Raw genomic sequence first — 25,872 nt, 5'->3', positions numbered from 1 at the left:
AAGAGTATTGTGTGGTCTACACAATCTGATGGTTAGGACTGATTCTGAAGGTAACATTTCTATCATCACAGTGGGAAACCTTTATGAGGATTTCCTGTCAGGCATGAATATTGCAGAACCTGAAGGGACCCCTCTATTGTGACCTTCATATCTCTGTGAAAATCATTGGCTCATAAACTCACTAGTTCTTGGAAAGGAAAGGCCAGAGGCGGGTACATCAGACACTGCTCTGGGCCTGAGATGGGGAGCAGGGAATAAAAAAATAAAATAAAATAAAATAAAATAAAATAAAATAAAATAAAATAAAATAAAATAAAATAAAATAATCACAGGGCAAAACCCTGCTCTCCTGATTGCCTATTTCCTGGTTGTGAAGAGTCTGGTGTTTAGCAAGTTCTAGGACAGTGGGAGGAGTTAGCAAGGTAGGGCTGGGAAGGACCCATAGGGAAGAATGTGAGCACTGAGTAATCCATGGGTCATAGAGAACAGCATCCCTTGCAGAGGATGAGCAAACGCTCTGAGAACAGAACAGCCCAAGGCAGCTGGAGGGGAGGAAGAGGATGGGATAGGGACACAGGAGGCAGGAGGTGGCCATAAAGACAAAGTTGCCAATGTGAGGCAACTTGGGTCTTTCATGGAATCTTCTCTGGCTGTTGGAGACAGAGTGTGGGTGCAATGGTCAGTTACTACAGTTAAATAGACAGCTCCCGAATTAGCAACATAAAACATGTAGGGATAGACTCATGAATTCTGTGGGTCAGGAACTGGACTGGGTCCAGCCAGAACCTTGAGATCAAGGTCCTGGTGCCAGTGGGGCCAAGGATGTCTTGTGGTGGCAGCTGAAGGACACGTACCTTCTCCTCACCCGGGACAGCTCTCTGCTGGGCCAATGGCTCTGATTCCAAATAAGGGAAGGCAGAACCACATCTTCCCATAGCTATGCTCCTTCACTGTGCTTCTGTTTGTCAGCAGTAACACAGGCCCTGCCTCCTCAAGGACCACAAGAAGGGACAAGTACCAGCAGGTGGAGCCCTGGGGCCACTTGAGGCTGCACACCAAAAACATAAAGGTAGGTGCCACAGCAGTGGTCCAGACCTGAGAGGCAGCAGCTGGGGGAAGCAGCCAGACTTTTTTTTTTTTAATGCTGCAAACAACAGGACCTCACAAACAATGTGAGAAGTGTCTAGCTTTGGCATAAAGATGGGGTTGTCACAACAGGAAATAGTAACAACCCAGTACCACCCTGGGAATGGGTTACTCCCATGCAGGAGAATTAAATGGTGAGAGCTCTCTAAAGTTCTGTCTGCTGAGCAGAGGCTGACAGAACTCAACAGAGAGACCCACATCTAGCTCAGTACCCAACCCTAACCAAAAGCAACTCTCCTGTCAGTAAATAAGGAAAGCTCTACTTGGGGCAGGCTGCCAGTGCCTGAGCTCCTGTCCAGCCCTAACCAATCAAACCTCCCACTAGTTGCTTTAGAGAAGAGGACTCCTAATGGGGCTTTAAGGAGACAGACAATAGCCCCACTCCAGCTGTTGGCTGGGGTAACTGTACAAAGGGCTCGAGGTTGGGCTGAGATTGGATTACCTGCCTGTTTATTCATACACACACATTTATCCTCAGCCACCCAGGGTAGAGAGGGGATTTAGCTACAGCCCATGAATGCAAAGACGAAGAGTTTATGTGGGAATCATACAGATGACAGGAATTCATCTCTGTCCGTTTCTACCTCTTCTGTGACCTCCCTTTCAAAGCCAGTCTGCTCAGGGTTCAGAAAACAGACTCTAGCCCCATGAGAAACTGAATCATACATAGCTTTCCCCTCCAGGGGAGAGATTTAAGGCAGTTTTGGCAGAATCCTTTCTTCCTCAAGGGATGCCTCCTTAGGGAAGGGGAATCCTGGCACAACCCCACATAAGATGGTAATATACCAAGCCCCCTTCTGGCCCTGGACCAGGTTCCCCTCCTGAGGACGAGATACCAGACCTTTACAGGTCTGCAAGGCCTCCGTGTCTATTTTCCCACATTACCTTCTCAGACTGGCATAGCCAGGTATCTGCCACTGCTTGAAATGAACTGGTAAGCAGACTCTCTGCACCAACTTGTGTTCTCACTCTAGAAACTTCCAGAAGTCCAGGCCTGGAAGGTCCCCTGGGGAAGAAGGGAAGAAGACAGCGTCCAATCAGAAGGATGCACAGGCAGGAGGCTCATGATGGGCATGGAGGTGGCAGGCCTGTCTTGTCCATTCAGTCATGGGTCTGGGTTAGCGCTCTCCCCTAGACCGTGTAGGGTCATGGAGGGACAGAAAACATGTCCTGACCAGACTGAGATGGGCTTGGGGTCCTAAGGAGAATGTGGGTGCTTAGCAATCTACCCTAGATGGAGTGTGGATTCAGGTGGCTGGGAACAGATCAAGCTGAGGCCATTTTGCTGTGTTGTGGCCAGAGGTTCTATGCAGCTCTGTCCATTGCTCCTCCTAGCAGTCCTGGATAGCAACACCCCCAAAAGGACTCCACAGAAGTGAGGGTGCCCTGATGGTCTCACTAGGATGCAACTCAGTGGTCCCTCACCCTCACCCCGTCCCTGACCCTGAGCAAGCTGTAAACAAATGGCGATGTGTGGACATCTCACCACCAGTCATTCCATTAGGGCTTCTTGAGCTAACAGATGGCCAAGGAGTGGGTGAGTGGGCGGTGGTGGCCCATGCCTTTAATCCCAGCACTTGGGAGGCAGAGGCAGGCGAATTTCTGAGTTCGAGGCCAGCCTGGTTTACAGAGTGAGTTCCAGGACAGCCAGGGCTACACAGAGAAACCCTGTCTCGAAAAAAACTAAAAAAAAAAAAAAAAAAAAAAAAAAAAGAATCTTTTAGCCGGGCAGTGTTGGCACACGCCTTTGATCCCAGCACTTGGGAGGGGTCAGCCTGGTCTACAAAGTGAGTTGCAGGACAGCCAGGGCTATACAGAGAAACCCTGTCTCGAAAAACCAAAAAAATTGGGGGGGGGAGGGTATGGGGGACTTTTGGGATAGCATTGGAAATGTAAATGAGGAAAATAACTAATAAAAAAATAAATAAAATCTTTTTTTAAAAGTTAAAAGGAAAAAAAAAAAAAAGAGTGGGTAAGTGCTTGTAGTCCTTCCTCCTGAGAACTGTTCTAGGGAAGACACAGAACGGCCCAGGGTCCTGAGGCTGCCATTCAGATGACTCTTGTCAACACTTTAATGTGTGTCACTACAGTGCCATAGTGTAACATTGAGCAAGTGGCCTAACTTGGCACCTGATTTCCATGGTACCCACTCCCCTGGCAACTCAGCAGGGACTCAGGACCCAGGTGGCCCGGGGTCTGACTGATAGGGCTACAAGGAATCCTGTTTGGGGTGGGGAGGGGCGGGCACGGAGGGAGGCTGGTTTGGGGGAAGGTTGGTGAGAGGAATTAGCACAGCGCAGGGCGGGAAGGGGCTGGGACTGAGGGCAGGAGGGGCGGCGGAGAAGGGCTGGTGCAGAGGCGGAGATGAGTCTTAGGCAGGGGTGGAGCCAAGTACCTTCGCAGTTTCCAGGATGCTGAGGCAGAAGAAGATTGACATTGAGGCCAGCCCGAGCTACGTGGTAAGACTGTCTGAAATTGAGGAGGAGGAGGAGAAGGAGGAGGAGGAGGAGGAGGAGGAGGAGGAGGAGGAGGAGGAGGAGGAGGAGGAGGAGGAGGAGGAGGAGGAGGAGGAGGAGAAAAAAATCAAAAGCGGCATTTGCCTTGCAAGCCTGAGTTAGATTCCCAGAACCCTGCTTAAAAAAAAACTGCTCTTGTGGGGCTAGAGAGATGTGAACGTTCAGCCGTTATGACTGCTCTTCCAGAAGTCCTGAGTTAAATTCCCAGCAACCACATGGTAGCTCACAATGGGATCCAAAGCCCTCTTCTGGTGTGTCTGAAGACAATGTACTTACATGCGTAAAATAAATAAAATAATACAACAAAAAAAGTGGCACAGCCCTGTAATCCCAACACTGAGGGGGACAGCGAAGAAAGGAAGGTGCTTGGACTTGCTGATTCCCCAGGATCACCCTATATACATGCACACACACACACACACACACACACACACACACACACACACACACACACACGTGTGAAGCGGGGGTGGGGCAGGGGGAAGGAGCCTTCAGGGACTCGCGCTGTTGTCTAGAGGCTGCGCCTTCTCCGCCCTGGCGTGTTCCTGAGGCTTCAGTATCGCCTTTCCTGGTCTTAGCCACAGCCTCTGAGCTTTGGCTTCCTCTTTGAGCTCGTTCCTGGCTCAGATTTGCAAGGAGGGTCGGGTGTGGGAATGTGGGTGACACCTCGTTTGACAGCTGTGTGAGGCATCACATCTCCCCAGGTTCCCGGCCTTTCGAGGACAGAGCCCACACTGGGTAACCTTTCCAAGGTTCTCAGGAGGCTTTGGAGCCAGAATAGCTAAAGGCGAGAAGATGACCAATCAGTAGGGGAGCTGGCGGATGGGGGCGTGGCCCAGTGTAGCACATCATCTGAGTGTGCGCAGACGTCTCAATCCCACCTTATCTTCCACCCCACCAAAAATAAATAAATAAATAAAAATAAAAAACACCGTACAGTGTTGGGAGGTTCCTGCAAGGCGGGTGGGACATGCACGGGGACTGGGCAGGGCCTGGCGTGCGTCTTGGGCTCAGACCACGGTCACCTAGAAAAGGCCACCCAGATCATAGTTTGCCAGCCCTGGTCATATCAGAGCATCATGGGAGAGCAAATCTGCTCACCACCTCACCACTCAGAGCCCAAGAAAGGGAGAAGTGACCCTTTCCTCCAACTGAAGCCACGCCTCCTAATGTGTCCATCATCTCTTCGGTCCTTTAGCTGAGAGTTATTGGTGGACTCAACCCATTGGTGCATCCCAGAAGGTTTTTTTGTTTTGTTTTGTTTTGTTTTGATGTATGTGAGTACACTGTAGCTGTCTTCAGACTCACCAAAAGAGGGCATCAGACCTCATTACAGATGGTTGTGAGCCACCATGTGGTTGCTGGGAATTGAACTCAGGACCTCTGGAAGAACAGTCAGTGCTCTTAACCACTGAACCATCTCTCCAGCCCGCAGAATTTTTCAATGTAGGAGCCCAGGCTAGCCTCTGAAGTGCTGGGATCCAAGCAGGAAGTACTATGGCAGTCAGTGGTTCGCTCCGCAGGTTTTATACCCTTGGGAGGACATCCCACACCTGACCCGTTCCTTTCAAGGCTCTAGTGCAAAGTATTTTATTGTGATGAACATAAAGTAATGGGGTGGGAATATTGCAATCACTGGCTGTCGTTCATCACCGAAGGAAGTAGGGATAGAAACTCACACGGGGCAGGAACCTGAAGGCAGGAGCTGGTGCTGAGGCCACGGAGGGGAGCTGCTTACTGGTTTGTTCCCTGTGGATTTCTCAGCCTGCTTTCTTACAGAATCCAGGACCACCACCCCAGGGATGACCACCCACAATGGGCTATACTGCCCCCATCAATATCTAATTAAGAAAATGCCTCACAGCTGTATCTCATGAAGCTTTATCTCAACTGAGGCTCCTTCCTCTCTAGATGACTCTAGCTTGTGTCATGTTGACACACGGTCATCAAATAGTCACCAGTTGAGATATGTGTATAAATGGTACACACACACACACAATTACAATCACACTTTTCCTCCTGATAGTCCACATTCGGGGAAACTTTCTCCCATTTCCTGTGTCCTCATCACGGAGATACGACTGAGTCATGTCGAGAATGAGGGCTGCTATGGGGGTGCACACCCCTGAAAGGGCCTGGGAAGTCTTGAGTTCTAGACCAGCACCTGCCTAGAACCAGTCAATGACAGGTGACAGTGATCACAGGTCAAAACCTGTTCCATCCGACTCTGATGGCTTTGCTTCAGCCCCTGGAACCCACCCTACTCCAGCTCTGGACACAGCAATGGCATGCATGCACACATCCACACACATATGGGGAGGAGAGAGAGGGAGGAAGGAAGGGAGGGAGGGAGGGAGGGAGGGAGAGAGAGAGAGAGAGAGAGATGCTTTTCTTACCATTCTCAAATCCCAGAACCCAAAGGTGACTCGAGGGCTCTTGGGCCAACAAAAGGACATGTGAAAAATGTGAACAGCATGGAGAATGGAGAGCGGGCTATCTTACCAATTGTGGCAGATGGTCACCAGTCAGCTGGGTGTGGGGCCTATCTAAATGTTTAATCTTTATTGTTTGAATTGATGCATAAATTGATTAATTGATTCATTGGTAGTGTGCACATGCCACAGGTTAGAGGATACTTTTCAGGACTCTCTCAAAAAATCCAGGCTTTGCTACAAGCATCTTTGCCCACTGAGCCATCTCACCGGCCCTGAAGCTAGTATTTAGCTATGTATGGTTGCCATCAGAACCCGGCATCATTTGGGGCAGAGCTGCAGTAGATGGTTCAAGTAAGAAGTGGGGCAGCCTCAGTCTGGGATGGACCTGGATTTGATTCCCACCACAGGAAAATGCCCAAACTGAGGTGTCTGGGGTCCAAGGCTGCAGGGGCATGTACTGGAGATGAAGGGCACTTAGCTTTCTGGTTGTGCCCAGGCCAGTGGTCCCACTTCCTTGGAGGTGCTTCTGGGGCAGGGAGAGAGATGGCTCAGTAGTCCTGAGGATCATCATGCTGCCATGTGACCCTGAACAAGAAACGGAGCCCAGGCCGGGGAGTTAAGTCTCTCGAAGTTGTCATATGGGAGTGGAGTGGACATGTGGCTCTTGCTTAATGCTGGGGCAGCCTGGCTTCATCACCAGCACACAGCCTGAATAAATAAATGGCATGTCACATGAATGGATAGACCAGAGTTGCTATATGACCTCCAAAGCAACTCCTAGCCATGTTCCTTGATTCCTTTGTTTGTAAAATGAGGCTCAATATTAAATGTCACCTAATTCACAGCCTCGGAGGGGTTCTCCAAAGAGCCATGTATGCAGTAGGTACTTAATAAAAGCTATCCCCTCTTTCCCTCCCAGTCTCCCGAGAGACTTGACAGGTGCAGAGATCAAGGAGCTTCTCCTGTCACTTTAAAATATGCAAATAGCCTGCGGATGAATTTCCAGGCTCAGCCAACCAGTGCAGGGTTTATGAAGCACCGCGGGGCGGAGCTCCTCCTGACCACACCCATGGCGGGGCCAGCAGCGCGCTCCGCAGCGCGCGGGGAGGGCGGGGCGCGGGTCTGGAGCGCGCAGGTAGCGCCGCGAGAGGCGGTGAGTGTCCCCGGCGCGGGGCTCCGGTGCGGGGTGCGGGGTGCAGGACGCGGGGGCGGGGTGCGGGGCGGGGACGCAGCCTCCATCCTGACCCGGCCCGAGCGCAGGTGCCGTCTGCAGAAGGCGGGGCGCCACTCTATGGCATCTCTCAATCCTGGGCTGGGAGGCTGAGACCCCCCCCAGGACCCCCAATCCCTCTTCCGGGTCTCTAGCCTGGCCCTAAGCTGGGGGCCGCCTCCCTCGCTGCCCCTCTTCCTCGCCTGGGAACGAGGGTCTCCTCCTTTCCTTTGCACCCGCTCTAGGGTTGGTAGGCTGGTGGGGGTTCTGTAGGGCGAGTGTGGTGGAATTGCGGGGTATCTGGAGTATGGAGCGCGGGATCCCCTCCCGGGGGAACGGGGCCTGGAGAGGCCTGGAGCCTGCACCAGGGACTCCCGCGCCCTGTTAGGGGGGCAGCCGGCATCTGCTCCAAGGGACAGAATTAGTCTAGGTGAATGAGGATGGGGTGCAGAGAAGGTCGGGGATGGCCGCCCCTCCACTTGCCCTCAGCGTCGCAGGACCTGCTTCATGGTGACCTTGGGCAGGTGACAGCACCTCCCTGATCCTTAGTCTCCTCCTCAGAATATAGAGGTTGAGGAAGCCAGACTATCTGTCTCAAATTCCCAACACCTGTGCCCCATTTTCTCCAGATGGGGACCACAATCTTTAGTCAAATGTTAGGGCACTCTGGTTTTGGCACTTTAAAAGGGGTTGAGCCTGGTGTGGTCATTACAATCCTCTGGTGGCTGAGGCTGGAAGATCTGCAGCTTGAGGCCAGCCTGGGCTACATTCACAGACTCTGCCTCATTAAAAAAGCATAAACAAAACAAACCATGATTTTGATTGATGGATACAGTCTAGCCTGGGGCGGAGCAGCGAGACCTAAGGCCAGCAGAGGACAGTTTCTATCTGACCATAAGATGGACGGGCCTCCAATCAAGACCCAGACTTTGTCACTGTGGTCCCACCCATGTGGCTGCCCAGGTCACACCCTGACCCACATACCATCACCTACAATAGGGTTCCTAGGCTGGTTCCTGGGCGGGGTCCCAAGTGGAAGGTCAGGTCTTAGTCCCTGCCTCTTGCAGGATAGTAGGGTGAGTCCCAGGCAGGAAGCCTGACACCCCCAAATTTGTGTGCCCAGACTGGACTTAAACTGAGCCTTCTGTGAAGTGGACTGAAAGTCTGTAGGAAGATCAGAGGTGGTTGTGGGAGTGACAGCGCGCCGTAAACACCCACTCCTATGATAGTAATTATGATATTGCATTCATTAAATGGGGTCACAGCCAAGGAGGCAGTGAGATGTCTTTGAAGGGTGTGACCAGTGTCACTAGCACCCCAAGGACTTGGGTACACAGTGGTGCTCAAAGTATGTGTGACAAATGAAATGACTCAGTGGAAGGCTTGCACAGTGGCCTCAGTTTCCCTGTAGATTTCTGGCTGGTGTGGGAGGGGAGGCAGTGAGGGTCACACTAGGGATCAATGGCTGTGGGCACAGCCAGCCTGTATCCAACCCCCAGAGTGCAGCTCTGGTCTAGTCTTGCCTGGCTCAGTTCCCTGGTGCTGTTCACCCACCTAAGCCTCAGGTTTTGGGGACTCGGTGTCAGGAGATGGGGTGCTTGCTCTGTGCCTCTGAGCAGTGTCTGTCCCTGGACCTTATTCTAGTATTGTAGAGCCCAGAAAGCCCCAGGTTACATTAGGTAAACTGTCTTAGGCTAAAACATTTTCAGAGGCCTCTATTGGTGTTTTAACTTCTTTCCAAATCACACGGTTTAAAAACACAAAACGAAACCCCAAGAACAAGGGGCTGAGAGACGCCTTGTAGTACTTAATATTTACACCACACCATCACCCTAGCACCCAGAGGAGGAGACAGGAGGATCAAAAATGTGAGGCCATCCTCTGCTACATAGTGAATTTTGAGGCCAGCCTCAGCTACTTGAGACCATTTCTAAAAACAAACTTTAATCTGTTGATCCTAAAGTAATTGTAAGAATATTTGAGTTTCCCTTTCTGAGGGTGAGGCTTCACCTGTCTTCAAGCCTCGGTTTCCACTCATGGGCATACTGACCTAGCGCAGGCCAAGGTAGACACTTGTGGCTGTCTGTCTCTCTGGTAATGATCATGTCGCCTCCAGTCTGCTCCCTCACCTCCCCCATTTGTGTGGCTGCCCTGTGACTATGGGGAGGTCCCAGGGATGCTGGGCGGGGAGGTGACGGTTGGGTGGCAGGCAGGGCGGGCCAGGCTTCCTGTCCTCCCCCAGACACAGAGGCCTCCAGTTAGTGCTGGCGGAAGTGTCAGGGGTCATAGCCTCCCGGTGCCTACCCCATCCTTCAGGGGCCCCAACTCTCAGTGCCCATCGGTGAGTTTGACCCCAATCTTTGTCTCCTCAGAGCAGGAAGTTATCCCACAGCCGTGGCTCCGGGTCTGGGGCCAACGGTCGGTCTGTCACTTCCTGGCCAGGTGGCAGCCTCTGGGCCTATCCTTGGCCCTACTCTTCAGGCGGGAGGCCCTGATCTGGGTGCAGGTTGTGGCCCATCAAGGGCTGCTGGGTAGAGCCAGATGGGTGGTCATGGCCCTGATAGCTGGTATCTAGCCAGGTGGGGTAGGGAACAGCATGAAGTATGCCCCCTAAGAGTGGCTTTTATGTTAGGGTGGCGGGAAGCAGGGTGCTGTCTAACATGAGCTCTGGGGACATTGATGGCTTCCGGGAGACTGTTGCCCAAGATGACGAAGACAACTGTCATCTACCCAGCGTGGCCCCCAGGCATGTGTGCAGGAGGGCTTGGTTCACAGGGGACATGGATTTTACTTATATAAAGATCAAGCTGCCACATTGGTGTAGGGTCCTGGTCCCTCGGGACACTTTAGGGGGTTCAGATAGGCTGCCTGGTCCTAGCTAGACACCAGGATAAGCAGGGAAAGGTGGGTGTAATGCTCCAACCTGTCACCCCAATACTTGGGAGACTGAGGCAGGAGGATGACCCTGAGTTAGCAGTCAGCCTGGGATACAGGGTATGGCTCTGCTTAAAAAAATAATCAAACAAAAACCTCCCAATATGGACATTTGCTGTTTTCCACCCTAGAGTATCAGCCAGTCTTACACAAGAGAGGCATGGTCCAAGCCAAGGCTGGAGGGTGTCCATTGGAAAATGAAATCATCATTTGCCCAATGCACTCATAATCTGCTGAAGGACCCCAGCTGCCAGATCCCTCCTGTTGGACCTAAAATCCCCAGCATCCTTCCTGTATCTGGGACACATTGCCTCTCTAGGCTGGCCCAGGGGAGCCTGTGCCCAGGTCCCCTGCTCCCCATCAGCTCCAGTCAGGTGCAGTGACATGCAGTTGAGTCCCTGCAGAGGCTGAGGCAGGAGGACCCAGAGTTCTAGACCAGGTTGGGCTACAGAGAAAAAAAGGGGGGCAGCTAATTTCAATGTTAGGTAAACTGAAGCTAAGGGTTAAGTGAGTACCCTCCCAGTGGGGCCCGGGTGGTCCGGTCCTGTGGTCCTGTGGTCAACTGCCCCGTCTCATCTGTCGCTGGGCCTCCTGGGCTCCAGCTGTCACCACACAGCCCAGCAGCTCATGAAGTATGGATGAGAACAGACAGGCTCCTATGACAGCGAGCCTCCCTGTGCCCAGGATTCTACACATCCTTCTGCTGCTGCTTGGCCCCACCCCTATACAAAGTGACCTGAAGTCTCTAGCTAAACCTTCTCTGGGTGTTCTGTCTCCTACAGATGGAGAAACTGAGGCACAGAGCTGAGTGAATTGGAGCCAGGTGAGCAGTGGCCTCTGAGCAGTGGTTGGTATTCCTGGGGCCCCTGATGTGGGAACTGACCGTGATGCCCAAGGGGACCCTGCCCTCCCAGGCTCATCATGCTGAGACTGTTCCCACAGAAACCACCCCATTGTTTCAGTCGCAAAATCCACTGTCCCTTCCTGCCATTTGACCTTGGCAAGTAGCTTCTCCTTTTGGGGTGTAACTCAGTTTCCCTACATCTGAAATGGCCCAGAACCATCGTCTATAATTCAGTTCATCCAATACCACTCTGGCCCCACAAATCCATGCTTTAAAACCCCACCTGCTCCCTCCCCTCCAGCTCCTGTCCCCTTCCCCCTGTCCCATCCCAGCCCCATGTGTTCCTGTTGCCTAGGGCTACAGGACTAAGGCTGGACTTGCTCCTGATCTGGGCTTTCACTCCCTTAGTCCCTGTAACAGGGAAGGTGTTTGGAGTTTCCCTACTCAGGCCCTTAGTTATGGCCCAAGCCCTCCACCCTACCTCTCTTTTCAGACAGACGCAGGACAGAGGCCACCAGGATGTCCTATTTTGGGGAACATTTTTGGGTAAGACCTGCTGTTTCTTCTGTTTTGTTCTTTGCTATCATTTCTGTGGGAGCTCACAAAGGGATAGAAGGACTTTTATGGTCAAGGGGAGACTAGGCAGATGAAAGACAGAGGTTAAATCACGGATTGCCTTGACCCTAAGCAAGGAACAGATTAATGCACTGAGAACTCAGCCCAGAGCAGCATGTGTGTTCTGAGAATCACACAGTACAGCAGTACAAAGCTGGGTGTGGGGGTACACACCTGGGATTGCGGACTGAGGAAGGCTGAGGCAGAAGAATGGCAGCTTCAAACCTGCCTGAGCTGCAGAGGAACATGTTTCCACGATAACATGTCAGCGTAACCTGGCCTCGAACCTGGGGTCAAATCAAATTTCCCAGATCAAGGCCAACCCAGCCAGGGAAATTCCGTGTTTATTTCCATCTTGGGAATTTGGGGTTTTTTTAAGGAGTAAATTGACTCCCTCCTGACCTCTGCACCCTTGGCCATCTAGGTCCTGCTGCAAACCAGGTCTGGGAATGAGAGACTCTCACAAAGCTGCATCTGAGCTCTGAGAGAGCCACTTCCATTCTTGGGGACCTAGAGAGCCAACCTGATCCTGCAGCTCAGTCCATCTCAGTGCAACCTACAGCCCAGTTTGTTGCAGCCCCGAAGGCTACTTTTCAGGATGTGCAAATGCCATTACAACATCAGGAAATATCCTGAATCTATCTGAGAGGTGTGACACTGGGTGGCAGTCAAGGACCGAGGTCTCCTCCGGGTTGGTCTGGCCAGGGAACTGGAGAGCCACCAAGGATGTAGGAGCAGCATGGAGTCAGAGAGACACCAGGCTCAAAAGCCCCTTCCTCCTTGGTAGGCCCACAGCTTGCAAAGTGGTAGCTGGTTGCTAAGCAACCCGTTGCCCCTAGCAACAATCCCCACTCCCTCCCCAGCTGGAGCTCTTCTTAACTTGCCTCTGCTTTCTTAAAGGGCCCACCATCCCTTGCCACCTGCAGGGCTCAGGCTTCTCCCTAAGACTCATATTCTCCCATGGCCTCTGAATGGCTGAGTGTCCCCCTGGAGGTGTCGTCCTCTGGTCTACATGGAACCTCTGTCCTGCAGCAGCAGCCCAAGAGACACCCACATTTAGGAGGGGTGGCAGTAGCACCTCGGTGGATTGTCAGTGTTTTATATTCCACGAGGTGTGAAAAACGGGGGGGCGGGGGAGAGGAGAAGTCAATGAGCAAAGAGAAAATAGAAGCCACCCCAACTTCCCTCCCATGCATACCCCAAGATAGCATGGCTGAAAGGGGCTCAGACCGTTGATTCAGGATCCCACTGGCTCAGAGGTTCTCCCTAGGAAGGGGCTGGCCAACCAGCCTCAGTGTGCCTAGGACAGGAAATGAATGAAAGTTGCATCTTTGCACATAGGTCTGTGGCTGATATATAGGAATCCTTTTCTGATTTTGCTCTGCTGGGGATAGAACTCAGGGCCTCACATGTAATAGGTAGGGGCTCTACCCCTGAGCCACACCCCCAGCCCCTCACTGGAGGATTCTAGGCAGGGGTTCCACTCATGAGCCACATGCCCAGCTCCTCACTGAGAGCCCAATGCTGACTGGTATTGGTGTGCCCCAGTTCCTTTGAGGTAAGTCCAGGTCAAAAGCCTAGAGAGCACTGAGGAGCTACGGCAGATGTGTAAGCAGTAGATATCAAACCGTGTTAGAATGTCCTTTGGCTGTCACCCAGGAGTTGTGATCAGAGACACAGGCCCTAGAAGTCCCTCCTCAGACCCTTGCTGCCTGCCCACTCTGTGGAGACAGAAAGTGCCGAGGGCTTGCCAGGTCTGGGAACTGGGCCAGTGGGTGGCTCTGTGTTAGCCCCAGATAATGCCCTGGGCGGCAGTGCCTGGTGCAGCCTCACCCAGGATCCCCAGCAGCAGCAGGTAGGCTCAGTGGGAGCTGTGTGTGGAGCCCTCATTATTACCCAGAAGGCCTGTGTGTCTAGCAGAGTGCCAGACACATCTCACTCATAAAGCCATTGTGTGGCAGCTGCTACCATCATCGCCTCTATTTTTCTCACACGACAGAATTAAGGCTCAGAGAGGTGCAGCCACTGCCCCAAGTGGCCCATTGCACTTCAGTTGGAAGAGAGAAAATAGGGAGTGGAGGAACAGACCATGACCTGTCGGGAGGCTGGAGCTCTGCGTAGCTATGGAGCTGTGGAATGGTCTGTAGGGAAGCTGGGGCGGAGGGGGTTGGGGGAGGCAGAAATACCCTAAGGACTTTTGGGGCAGCTAATGGACAGTAGGAGCTACTGATTACAATGACTCTAAAGTGAGGAATGGTGGGCTGTGGCTGGGACATTTGGGCCTGAGGTTGACATGGGTTTGTCCCTCTCTTGGCTTTGGTAGGAAAAGTGCTTGTCATTGCTGTGGCTGGGACATTTGGGCCTGAGGCTGACATGGGTTTGTCCCTCTCTTGGCTTTGGTAGGAAAAGTGCTTGTTATTGCAAGCATCAGGATTTCATTTTTAGACCCCAGCAGCCAAGTTAAAAGCTGGCGATAACCCCAGGACTGGGGAGTTGGAGGGAGACGGATCTCTGGGGCTTTAATTACGGGTTTCTGGTTCAGTAAGAGACTCTGACTCAGAAAATGAGATGGAGGACGATGGAGGAAGACACATTAAGTGGACCTCTGGCCACACAGAGACCCAGGAAGTGGAGGTCTCAAGGATGCTTCCCTCAAGCCAGTGGGGAAATGCAGCCTGCTGATTGGTTAGGTCTCTCCTCCATCTCTACAGTCATTTGGCTCCTTGGTCTCCAAGGCTGGTCTGTGTTGCTAGGCAACCTAAATGCCCTTCTCTGACTTCTACATCTCCTCTCATCCCTTACAGGGCGACAAAAACCATGGCTTTGAGGTCCTCTACCATTGTGTGAAGCAGGGTCCTGTGGCCACCAAGGAGCTGGCTGACTTCATTAGGGAAAGGTGAGCCACACCCACTCGGAGACTGGGTGCTGGGACACGCCCACCAGAGCTCTCCCTCAAAGCACCTTCCCTGGGACTCCAGGAAGGGTCAAGGGGGCAGATCTTCTGGGGTTCTGGGAATCAAATGACCTGTTCATCCCAGTTCCTCCAATCCCGCAGGCCCACTTCTGCCTTGAGATGCCTTTGTTTATCTTTATTTTACTTTCTATTTTGATCTTATCTGTGTAGAGGGTCTGTGTGCATGGGGCATGTGATGGGCAGAGGACCTGGTTCTCTGCTTCCATCGTGTGTGTTCTGGGGTTTGAACTCATGTCACTGGGCTTGGCTGCAAGCACCTTCATCCATTGAGCCATTGCACTGGGCTGCATGCCCCTTTTAAATCATGCCCCAGGGGTCTGATGTCTCCTCTACTGAAATGAAGATCACTACTCATAGGGAGAGTTATGATTCTGAGTGCTAGCATCAGAAGTGAAAATATATATATTGCTGGCACTGGGGGTAGTTGAAGCCAGAGAATTACCATGAGTTTGAGGCCCATCTAGGCCACACACATGGCCAGTTCCTGTGTCAAAGTAAAATAAAATAAACAACAACAAAAAACAGCTAAATAAAATAAAAATATTACTTAAGGAAATACAAAATTACCCAAAGGAAATAATTATCCAGTCAACTTGGAACTCTTTTTTGAGAGCAAGCTGTAGAGATGGGAAAACTGAGGCAGGAAAATGCCTTTCTCAGGGTACTGTAATCTGCTCTTTGCCCCTTCTCTGACCCAGGGCCAACATCGAGGAGACATACTCGAAGGCCATGGCCAAACTCTCCAAGCTAGCCAGCAACGGGACCCCCATGGGGTAAGTGCAGCTGGATGGGTGAGGGACACTCAAGTGACCTTGGCCTGGGACCAGATGGACACAACTGCCAAGTACCATATCAGCAATGACGGCAGTGTTGTGTGTGAGGGGCCCCTGGGGTATCAGATGAGCTGGACTCTGCCTGTCCCCAGGACCTTTGCCCCGCTCTGGGAGGTCTTCCGTGTGTCCTCGGACAAACTGGCACTGTGCCACCTGGAGCTTACTCGGAAGCTGCACGATCTCCTTAAGGATGTGCTGCGCTACGGCGAGGAGCAGCTCAAGACCCACAAGAAGGTAATGGGCTGCCCCAGCAGGTATGCAGGGTCATTGGGGCTCCCGGGACCCCAGATGAGCTTGTGTACACATCTGTAACTTAGTGTGTATGGATGGGCCCAGAAGAGCATGCATGAGAGCCACAACCCAGCCTCTCCGGAGGTTGGGGGGAAATCCTAGGCAGGGTTCCACCCCCAAGCCACACTCCTTCCCTGCTTGCCTCCTCATCCCACCACAGTGTAAGGAGGAAGTTCTAGGCACTGTGGATGCAGTGCAGATGTTGTCAGGCGTCGGGCAGCTCCTGCCAAAGTCTCGCGAGAATTACTTGAGCCGCTGTATGGACCTGGAGAGGCTGCGTAGAGAGAACACCAGCCAGAAGGAGATGGACAAGGTTTGTTAGTCTCGTGACCAGAGAGAGAGAGCAAGCATGCCACAAAGTGATAGGCACTACACTGGCAGGGTGGTAAAGCCACCTGACTGTCCCCCATCTATGGTTTCTAGGCAGAAACCAAAAGCAAGAAGGCTGCCGACAGCCTGCGGCGCTCTGTGGATAAATACAACTCAGCCCGAGCCGACTTTGAGATCAAGATGCTTGATTCAGCCCTGGTGAGAAGCCCGCTCCGCTCTGTAGATCTCACAGTCCCTGCTGGGGCTCCCCATCCTTGGAGGAGCTGTCTCTCAGCTGTAGGAGCTTTAGAGTCATGGGCTGGGAAGCCAAGCTATGGCTATGGTAACACACACCTGTTACCTAGCAGTTAGGACTCAAGGCAAGAGGATCAGGCGTTCAAGATTTTATATATATATATATATATACATACATACACACACACATATGTATGTATGTGTGTATATATATGTATATATATATACACACGTATATATACATATATATATATTACAAATGTGTATATACGTGTGTGTGTGTGTATGTGTGTGTGTGAGTGTGAATTTAAGGTTAGCCTGGGCATTCTGAGAAAGAAAGTAGAAGTCCTTGTTTAAACGGATTATATATATGGGTTTACTAAAGTGAAAACATCCTTGATCAATGAGTGCAGTGGCATCAGGCTGGATCCAGGCATTCCAATGGTGTCATTAGTTAAGATGTCATCTCTGCCATTGGTCACTGCTTTCTAGGAACTCCTAGCCTGACAGAGGATGTACTGGGAGGTTTGTGTGTGTGAAGCGTAGAATATCTCTAATCCAGCACGGTGATTTTTCTTTTCGTGAGACAGGTCTCACTATGTAGGCCAGGCTGTTCCATGAACTCATAAAGACTGTGACTTGCATCAAAAATGCTAAGCTTCTCTAAGCCAGGCAGAGCAGACAGGAGCTGGGCTGACTGGATTGGTTAGCTTGGTCACATGCCCCTCCCACCTCAGCGTTTTCAGGCCATGGAGGAGGCACATCTGCAGCACATGAAGGCCTTGCTGGGCTCCTATGCGCACTCTGTGGAGGACACCCATGTGCAAATTGGGCAGGTGAGAACGGGCCACAAATGTAAGCTGGGCAAGCGAGAGGCTCCGCCCTCATGTCACACCACCGGGGCCTCACCCCCTCATCCCCCGCCCCTCACACTTTCCCCTACCCAGGTGCATGAGGAATTTAAGCAGAATGTGGAAAATGTGACGGTGGACATGCTCCTCAGGAAATTTGCAGAGAGCAAGGGCACCGGGCGCGAGAAGCCTGGTGAGTGACATCAGGACTTCTCTGATCCTCAGTTTCTTCTTTACAAAAATAGGGTAGTGCAGTTCTAGGTCCCCCAGAAGGCGCCTGATGGCTGCTCTCACATATTGGCTTCCTAGACCTGATTCCCAAGGGGGGTTATGAAAGGTCAGCTCAGAGGTTTGGCTGTTTCTTGCCGCCTCCATAGTGTAAGAAAGCCATTGAAGGCACTGGGCACAAACGTCTTTGTTGAGAGTTTTATAGCCAGGTTGGGCTTGCGTCCTTTCTCATTCCTTGCTGTGTGACCTTAGTCGCATGTCCTGACTCACCTGAGCCAGTTCCTCTTTGCTGCAGTGGAGATCACAACCCCCTCCCTGCTGGCACGCTGTATCCCCTGGTCCAGGTGGCCAGGAAAGCCAAGCGCTCCTTGCTGTCTTTACATTGTCAGCCCCAGGTCTGCCATGCCTAGGACCCTTCTCACCCCTCCATGGCTTCCATTGTGGAGTCTGGGTGCTGCCGTCCCTAGCAGACCTGGTTCTACCCCTCAGACATCTCCATCTCCCCCTACCCCAGGGCCTCTGGACTTCGATGCATACAGCTCAGCTGCCCTGCAGGAAGGCAAGTACGTCTGGGCCTGGATGCCCAGGCTAGACCCAGGGTGTGGGAGGGGGAACTGAATAGAGAGGGAAAGAACCATCCAGAGTTCAGCTACCCCCTTCTGTCAATAGCAATGAAACGTCTCCGTGGAGCCAAGGCTTTCCGCCTTCCAGGATTGAGCCGTCGGGAGCCACGTGCATCTGTGTGAGGAAGTGCTCCACTCTTGCCCAGGCTACCCCAAAAATGGAAGTCCCCTATATGACTCTGACCCAGTATCATCTCTGCCTGGGTTACTCCAGAAAAACCTGTCCCAGGCTAGCCCAATAATGCCATTCTTCAGGCTGATCTAGAATTCTTCCTCTAACCCAGGCTGGGCCAAAAGCTGCTTGGCCCATTGTAGCCTTAGGCTGGCCATGATCCCTTGCATTGTCAAGTCTAGCTCCCACCTGTTCTACTGTTTGAGGCTATCTCTGACTCAGCTCCCTCTAGATGTCCGCTACAGTCTCAAAGAAGCCCCAAGGCCCCCACTTTATAGGCTAGCTTGAAATAATACGATAGAGCACCCTGTAGGGGCTCTGGTCACTCACCCCTGTTCCTTTGTCCCCAGTGATTTCCTGGAGTCTGACTCAGGGGTGAGTACTGGTGGGGAGGGGCAGCAGGTGGGTGGGATTGGTCTTCAAGGCCCAGAAGGAGGGGCCAAGAGGGGCCCAGTGCGGGGCTCAGAATCAAATCTCACCTCTGTGGCCCCCATGTGAAGAACTGAGAACTCTGCTGTGCCTCAGTTTTCTCCCTTGGATTTGCCTACATTCCTGGAATATATTCTGGGTCCTGAGTGGGCAAGATGAAGCCTGACCCCCACCTCTCCCCAGGTGCCTCCAGAGGTAGATGACGAAGGCTTCACTGTGCGCCCCGATATATCTCAGAACAATATCCTTTTTGGCGACTCTGTGTACCTGAGAGGGCTGGGTATAGGCACCTGTCCTGTGTGCTTCAGGATGGTAAAGATATGGAGGCTGAGAGCCGGCAGTGGTGGTGTGTCCCTTAATCTAGCATAGGAGACAGAGGCAGGCAGATTTCTGAATGTGATCCCAGTCTGTGAGTTCCAGGCCAACCAGGGCTATGTAGAGAGATTCTATTTCAAAATAAAGACAGACAGGCAAGACAGATGGACTTTTCTGGGGGAAAATCCAGGGCAGCATCCTGGAGGAAGGGCACCAGTGTTGTGGTTTAGTGGTTGGGCATACTGTACAGGACCTCTGGGTGGGAGGAATGTGGTCAGATTCAGGGTTGGTTCCTTGACAGCAACCCACATGGGGCTGAGCCCCCACGCTTCTCCTCTAGTGACTCTGATTTTGACGATGAGGAGCCTAGAAAGTTCTATGTTCACATCAAGCCCGCCCCCACCCGCGCCGTGGCCTGCAGCTCTGAGGCTGCAGCTGCCCAGCTCAGGGCCACGGCTGGCAGCCTCATCCTCCCTCCAGGCCCAGGGGTGAGGTGGGGTTGTTAACGTGTGGGCACGGGGGTACAACTGGATGCAGCTGCGCCTAGTGTTGCTTGATTCTTGATTTTGTTCCGCAGGGCACCATGAAACGTCATTCATCACGTGAGTAGCTGGCTGGGTTTGGAAGTGCCTTGGAGGGAACTGAGTAATTCCTTGAATGGCTGTGAGTTAGAGTTAGTTGGAGATGGCTGCTGAGCTGCTCGCCTTTTCTACAAAGCAGCATCATTACACAACGGGAACTGGACTGGCAGCAGGGCCAGACCTAGAGCCAAGCGGGACTCAGGAGCAGGGGCAGGGGCAGGGGCAGAGGCAGGATTTTTCAGCTAGCCTGGGCCACACAGATGCACGGAGCTACCGCCAGCTCAGTCCCTCTGCTGACCTTGGGCCTGTGGCTGACAAATGCCAGCTATGGTCCTAGTGGGACAGAAACTCAAGGCTTTGTCCATCCTAGGGGACACTTCTGGGAAGCCACAGAGACCTCGTTCGGCCCCACGCACTGGCAGGTGGGTCTCACCGGGACATGATGGAGCAGGCAGATGGGCCCCAAGTCCTTGCCTCTAGCTCCCTCACCCTGGCCTAAGGTCCAGCTATTGGACACTTATTAAGTGCCAGCTGTGTACTTGTGCTGTGCTGGCTCTGGGAAGCCTGTAGACAAGGGTCAAAATTCTGGATGCGCGGATGAGTGGGATGTGGCCATGCTGCATAGGCAGGGTCCTGGGGGAAGATGTAACTACTAAACCCGAAAGGCCTAGGATTTGCGGGTGAAGTCACGCGCTGGGAACAGGAACAGCCTGTGGGAAGGTAGCAAGCTCGAACTCGCTCCTGTCGCTGTTCCCAGTTGCGCAGAGAAGCCCCTGGCCTCGGAGGAGCCACTATCCAAGAGCCTCTTTGGGCCGCCGCTGGAGTCCGCCTTCGACCACGATGACTTCACAGGTAGAGGGGGTGTGCACAGCAGGAGGGGCAGAAGGCCATATTGGGTGGGGATTTGGTTGGAATGGGAGTCATGGAGGCTCGACTAGGGGGCAGGGACAGAGTGGAGGGTCTGCGGACATTGGCGGTGACAACTAGGCATGGACTACGGTGACCTCTGACTGTGCCCTCCTTCCTAGGCTCCAGCAGCCTGGGCTTCACATCCAGCCCGTCTCCTTTCTCATCCTCATCTCCGGAGAATGTGGAGGACTCGGGCCTGGATTCTCCGTCACATGCTGCCCCTGGTCCGTCACCTGAGTCCTGGGTCCCCCGGCCAGGCACCCCGCAGAGCCCACCCACCTGCAGGGCACAGCACCCTGAGCCCAGGGGCCTAATGCCCCGTGCACCCTCACCAGGTCCCTGGGGGCCTGAGGGAGGTGCAGGTAAGCTGGAACCCAGCAGGTGTCCCAGGCAAGCTGGGCACAGATGGAGGCCTTCATAGGGGGTACCATCTGATGACCAAGCAAAGGCCCTGAGGCAGGAGGGGGATGTTAAGTTGGTCCCCATGAGGAGGGGGTGAGCTTAAACACCTGTGCTGGAGAAAGTGCGGGTGGATCCTGTGGCCACCAATGGATGGAGATGTCATTGAAGCAGGAAGCCAACTCAGGCAGCTAGCTGGCATGCAAGGGAAAGAATCTGGTTCCTGACAGAGCTAAGGGGGTGGGACATCAGAGTTACCGACAGAGGCACAGCTGATGTGGGGGACTCTGTCACTCTGAAGATGTAGGCTACTGAATCACCAGATCTGTGGCTTACCCACCTCCTAACCCATCAGTCCTTCCTGGTACAGACCCAGTAACAGCACCCTCCCTTACCCATCTGAGCACATCTGGGGCCTAGGGTATTAGCCAGAAACCCTTGAAACATTGTCTCTTCTTGAGGGTTAATACTCTCAACTCCTGGGAGTCTCAGTCCAGCCGTGTCCTTCCTCTAGATTCACTGACGCCGGCTGACCCCACCAGGGAGGGCCTAGCTGCCACACTGAGAAGACCACGGTCCAGGAAAGTGTCCTGCCCACTCACCAGGAGCAATGGGGACCTGGTGGGTGATAGGCTGATGACTCCAGGTTGGGAAGAGGCCAGAAGCTGCCCCTGCAGACAGCTTTGGGTAGCTCACAGCCCCATTCTCTCTTGTCTTCCAGTGCCGGTCGCTCAGCCCATCCCCACTGGGATCCTCTGCCCCCACCATCCCCCCCGATCGGCCTAGCTTCTCCACCCAGATGGGACATGGTTTGTGGGGAACCTTGGAGCCTCGGGCCCCTTCTCTGTCTGGGATGGTGTCTGAGTGGGTGAGGCCTGCCCTGCTTCTGACCCTAACCTTCCCACAGGCATCTCCCGTGGCCCCAGCCCAGTGGTCCTGGGATCTCAGGACGCCCTGCCCGTGGCCACAGCCTTCACTGAGTATGTCCATGCCTATTTCCGTGGCCACAGCCCCAGGTAGGCAGTGATGGCAAGTGTGGGGTCAACCAGAGGGCTTTTGTGTGAGGCTAGCAATCCTGAGGCCATTCTAAGGAGTCCATGGGCACTGAGCCAAAGGGACTTGTAGTAGAAACAGGTCAAGGGTGAACTGGGGGCTCTGAAGCTGGCTTGCCCTCCCTGGGGTTGCCATATGCAAGAGGAGACATTAGCATTAAGCCACAAAGAAGAGTAGAGTGTTAGACTCTACACCCAACCTAGGGATGCTCAGAACACCCAGTTGATTCTAGGTTGGGACTCCTAGTGGCCCAGGAGAAGAGGATCTAGGGATGGTACTTTCATTAGTACTTAAATGTAGGCTGGGTTGGAGAAATTCATCTTGCCAGGCAGGGAAGGAAGAGTAAGAAGTTGGGGAGACAATGCTGAGAATAATCAGAGCCCCACAGGAGCTTTGGCTGCAAGTATAACCAGGAGGGTCCAGTGCCAAGCGGAGCCCTGATCCCATACTGTCCCTGGTTTCCTAGTTGCCTGGCTCGAGTCACCGGGGAGTTAACCATGACCTTCCCTGCGGGCATTGTGCGTGTGTTCAGTGGCACCCCACCACCACCTGTCCTCAGCTTCCGGCTGGTGAACACGGCCCCTGTAGAACACTTCCAGCCCAACGCTGACCTGATCTTCAGGTGCCTTGCATGGGCCGTGGGAGAGGGTCCCAGATGTCAGTGGAGCCAGGGGCCCAGGGCCTTAAATGCCTATAGCGCCCCCTGCTAGTTGCTGTGTGGCATGGGGCAAGTGGCTGTTCCTCTCTGGACCTACTACTGCACCCACAGCAGCCCAGTCTGGAATGGGAGAGCGTCTCCCGAGGGGTGAGGATATTCTGTCCCTGTCTCTACAGTGACCCCTCCCAGAGTGACCCGGAGACCAAAGACTTCTGGCTGAATATGGCGGCGCTGACGGAGGCCCTACAGCACCAGGCTGAGCAGAACCCCACCGCCTCCTACTACAACCTGGTGCTATTGCGGTACCAGGTGGGGCTGCGCGGGGGCGGGGCGAGGGCGGGTTACATAAATAATGCAAATAATAGATAGTGCTGTGTCCTCTGAGCTCTCCTGCTCTCTGCTGGCCACTCGCGGTACTGCGTATGATACTGGTGGTTGCACATTGCTTGGACTAGGCTGGGGGCAGCATAGCCCTTGTGACCGGCCGTGGCTATGTCGCCCAGCCACCTCTGTCTTTTCGTTCCTAAGTTCTCCCGCCCTGGACCTGAGTCAGTGCCCCTGCAAATGAGCGCCCACTGGCAGTGCGGGCCCACACTCACGCGGGTCTCGGTGGAGTACAGCTACCGTGCGGGCGCCACTGCTGTGTCCACGCCACTCACTAATGTCCAGATCCTCCTGCCCGTGGGGGAGCCGGTGACCAGTGTGCGGCTGCAGCCTGCGGCCACCTGGTAAGCCACCCTGCCCAGCTGGGAACATACAAGCCAGCCAACAAGAGCCCTGGGATAGCTGTGCCACGACACACCCCTGCACGGGTGGGGAGACTGAGGCTTGGCTGGGCATGGGTTTGCAAAGGCTACACAGTTAACTGACTGCCAGAGACCTCTCTGTCGAGTCTGACCCAGATTCCTTGCCACCAGGAACACAGAGGAAAAGAGGTTCACGTGGAAGCTTCCAGATGTGTGTGAGGCAGGGGGTGAGTCACAGCTCTGATGAGGGCTGCTGCGTGGGAGAAATCGCGGGTGGGCAGATTGTTAAAACTGGACATAGTTCGTGGGAACTGACGAATTCTAGAGGAGGGTTCTCAGGATACAGGACCACCTGTATCCTGAGCCTGTGACAAAGAGCCTGTGACAGGAGCACATCCTGGACCCGTGGTCTAGGCAAGGGGTATGCGAGGTCTGATTTAGTCGAGGCTGACCCCTCACCCCGTAGGCTCAGGCCACCTGTCAGCCAGTTGGCAGCCGCAGTCGGGGCCCAGCACTCCCAGCCCCGTGGCCGCACAATTCACCAGTGAGGGCGCCACGCTGTCTGGCCTGGACCTGGAGCTGCTAGGTGGTGGCTACCGCATGTCCCTGGTGAAGCGGAGATTCGCTACAGGTAGTTGCTGCCCTTTGGGGCTGGAGAAGCAGGGTGGGGTGGGTAGTCGGGAGGGGGAGCTCACGCAAGCCCCCACGCTGTTTTATCCCCACAGGGATGTACCTCGTCAGCTGCTGAGGTTCCTAGTGCTGGGGACTGCCTGCTCTCCTGCCTCTGCCGGCTCCCCCAGGCTGGACTCCGTGGACAGGAACACCCATTTCAGCCTGGCTCAGCCAACTCCTCCGTCCACAAGCAGGCCCTGGCCTTTAGTATTCTTTAAATAAACAGTTTTCTAACAAAATAAAGAGGAATCCTCTTTCCGGTTCAGACCGGGAAGGATGGGGAGGGGGGAAGGAGGAGCTGATACCTACTGTGCGGTTCATCTCCAGGGCTGTGTGAGCTGCCTATTCCTGCTGACACACAGCTAGGCTACAGGGAGGGAGAAGTAGATGAACCCCTAGAACACTGCTTCTCCACCCTCCTAATGCTGAGACCCTTTAATATACTTACTCATGTTGTGGTGACCCCCCAACCATAAAATTATTTCATTTCTACTTCATAGCTGTGATTTTTGCCGCTGTTGTCAATCATAATGTAAATATCTGATATGCAGGATATCTTATATTTGAGCCCTCCAAAGGGGTAGAAGTAAACTGCTACCTAGAGGGTTCTGAAGTATACATAGGAGTGTATAAACTAGAGAAGGACGGGCACCTGAGGGAGAGCTGGGCTTGGTGAGGAAGCCAGCAGTCAACTCAGGGACAGACAGGGTGGGAAGCAGGATAAAGTTCCTGATAGTCTAGGCTCAGCAGCTGAAAGGCCGGACCTGATTGTCCTCCCAGCACTCAGAGTCAAGGGACCTTGCGCCCTCTTTTGGCCTCCAAGGGCACTGCACTCATGTGGATGTAGGAAGAAGATACATGAATGAAAGTAGAACTAGTTTTAACAAACAAAACATTTCTTGCGAGCCATAGTAACCAGAAGGATGTGAGTGCAACTCGGGTTTATCTGCGACTGGCTGGTCAAGGTTCTGTGGGGAGGCCGAGCACTTGACATATGCACGAGAAGACTGGGTGTGATCCACGTCAGTACTCCAGCTTCCTAGCTTCTACTGGAGAACCAGCAGGTCATGAACCTCAAAGGACCTCAGGGACCTCGGTTCAACCTTACGGCTCTGAAGATCCCTGACCAAGACTGGACTGCAGATCCATAACCTAGAAGCTGGGAGTGTAGCTGAGGGGCAGGGGCGGGGAGGGGTGGAGTGGAAGGAGGACTACTCCTACCCAGAATCCCCCCCGCCACCCTGTGAGGGTCGGGAGGCTCAGGTGGAACACTGCCTAGTGTTATAAATAAGAAAAAGGAAGGCTATGCCTTGAAACCCTCTTGTTCTCTGGCCTTCCCATCTTCCTCTGCTAAGATGGGGTCTGAGTTGCCCTGGACTATCTCATATATTGTTCCATGCCTCAACTTCCCATTTGTAAGGTCCCCTCCTCAGTCTCTGGAAAGTGGGGTCTCAGCAGGGGGATCCCAGCAGGTACCACCAGACCTGTCTTTCCACCCTTCTCATCTGTGTTTGTAGATTGGTGGCTGGACCCTGTTGATGGCCCTACAGACACTACGTGGTAGGTCACCATCAGCATTCCCCCCCACCCCATGCCTGGGGGTCACCATCAGCAGCCTGCAGCACAGGTTTGCACGTGTTTCCCAGCTGTGATGGTTTGTATGTGCTTGGTCCAGAGAGTGGCACTATTGGAAGCAGTTGTGGAGTAGTTGTGTCACTGTGAGTATGGGATTTAAGACCCCCATCCTAGCTACCTGGAAGCCAGTATCTGCTAGCAGCCGTCAGATGAAGATGTAGAACTCTTAGCTCAGCCTGCACCATGCTGCCATGTTCCCAACTTAATGATAATGGACTAAACCTCTGAACCTGTAAGCC

At 53.4% G+C, this 25,872-nt stretch overlaps 1 protein-coding gene across 14 annotated transcripts; it reads left to right on the top strand.

Moving 5' to 3' along the window:
* The first annotated feature begins 3,552 nt into the window (after nt 1-3,552).
* On the top strand, nt 3,553-24,496 carry Fcho1 (FCH domain only 1). Of its 14 annotated transcripts, none has more exons than XM_030243805.1 (28): nt 3,553-3,605; nt 11,024-11,064; nt 11,579-11,631; nt 14,505-14,596; nt 15,373-15,447; nt 15,600-15,741; nt 15,959-16,111; nt 16,222-16,326; nt 17,100-17,198; nt 17,310-17,406; nt 17,956-18,000; nt 18,111-18,183; nt 18,587-18,611; nt 18,849-18,906; nt 19,290-19,468; nt 19,558-19,582; nt 19,932-19,983; nt 20,319-20,413; nt 20,590-20,832; nt 21,384-21,490; nt 21,591-21,678; nt 21,777-21,885; nt 22,389-22,544; nt 22,757-22,889; nt 23,109-23,308; nt 23,498-23,553; nt 23,793-23,957; nt 24,052-24,490. In XM_030243805.1, the coding sequence occupies exons 3-28, from the start codon at nt 11,605-11,607 to the stop codon at nt 24,072-24,074; spliced, it is 2,622 nt and encodes an 873-aa protein (XP_030099665.1). In that variant the 5' UTR covers nt 3,553-3,605; nt 11,024-11,064; nt 11,579-11,604; the 3' UTR covers nt 24,075-24,490. The 14 variants fall into 14 exon arrangements, 8 of the variants coding, with proteins under 8 accessions (XP_030099665.1, XP_011240633.1, XP_006509829.1 ...); XM_006509766.4 differs by lacking the exon at nt 3,553-3,605 and adding an exon at nt 7,165-7,250 and having other exon boundaries at nt 11,583-11,631; XM_030243806.1 differs by lacking the exon at nt 3,553-3,605 and adding an exon at nt 7,165-7,250 and having other exon boundaries at nt 17,831-18,000.
* The last annotated feature ends 1,376 nt before the right edge of the window (nt 24,497-25,872 follow it).

The sequence above is a fragment of the Mus musculus genome, chromosome 8 (assembly GCF_000001635.26).
Source record: "Mus musculus strain C57BL/6J chromosome 8, GRCm38.p6 C57BL/6J".
NCBI lineage: Eukaryota > Metazoa > Chordata > Mammalia > Rodentia > Muridae > Mus > Mus musculus.
The sequence above is the reverse complement of the archived record's forward strand: the minus strand, read 5'-3'. Positions and strand labels throughout refer to the sequence as shown.

Coding starts and splice junctions, on each gene's coding strand:
- Fcho1 (NM_028715.3), top strand. CDS start 11,605: ATGTCCTATTTTGGGGAACATTTTTGG. Junction 15,448..15,599: donor AGCAACGGGACCCCCATGGG/GTAAGTGCAGCT, acceptor GCCTGTCCCCAG/GACCTTTGCCCCGCTCTGGG. Junction 22,890..23,108: donor TGGTGCTATTGCGGTACCAG/GTGGGGCTGCGC, acceptor TTCGTTCCTAAG/TTCTCCCGCCCTGGACCTGA.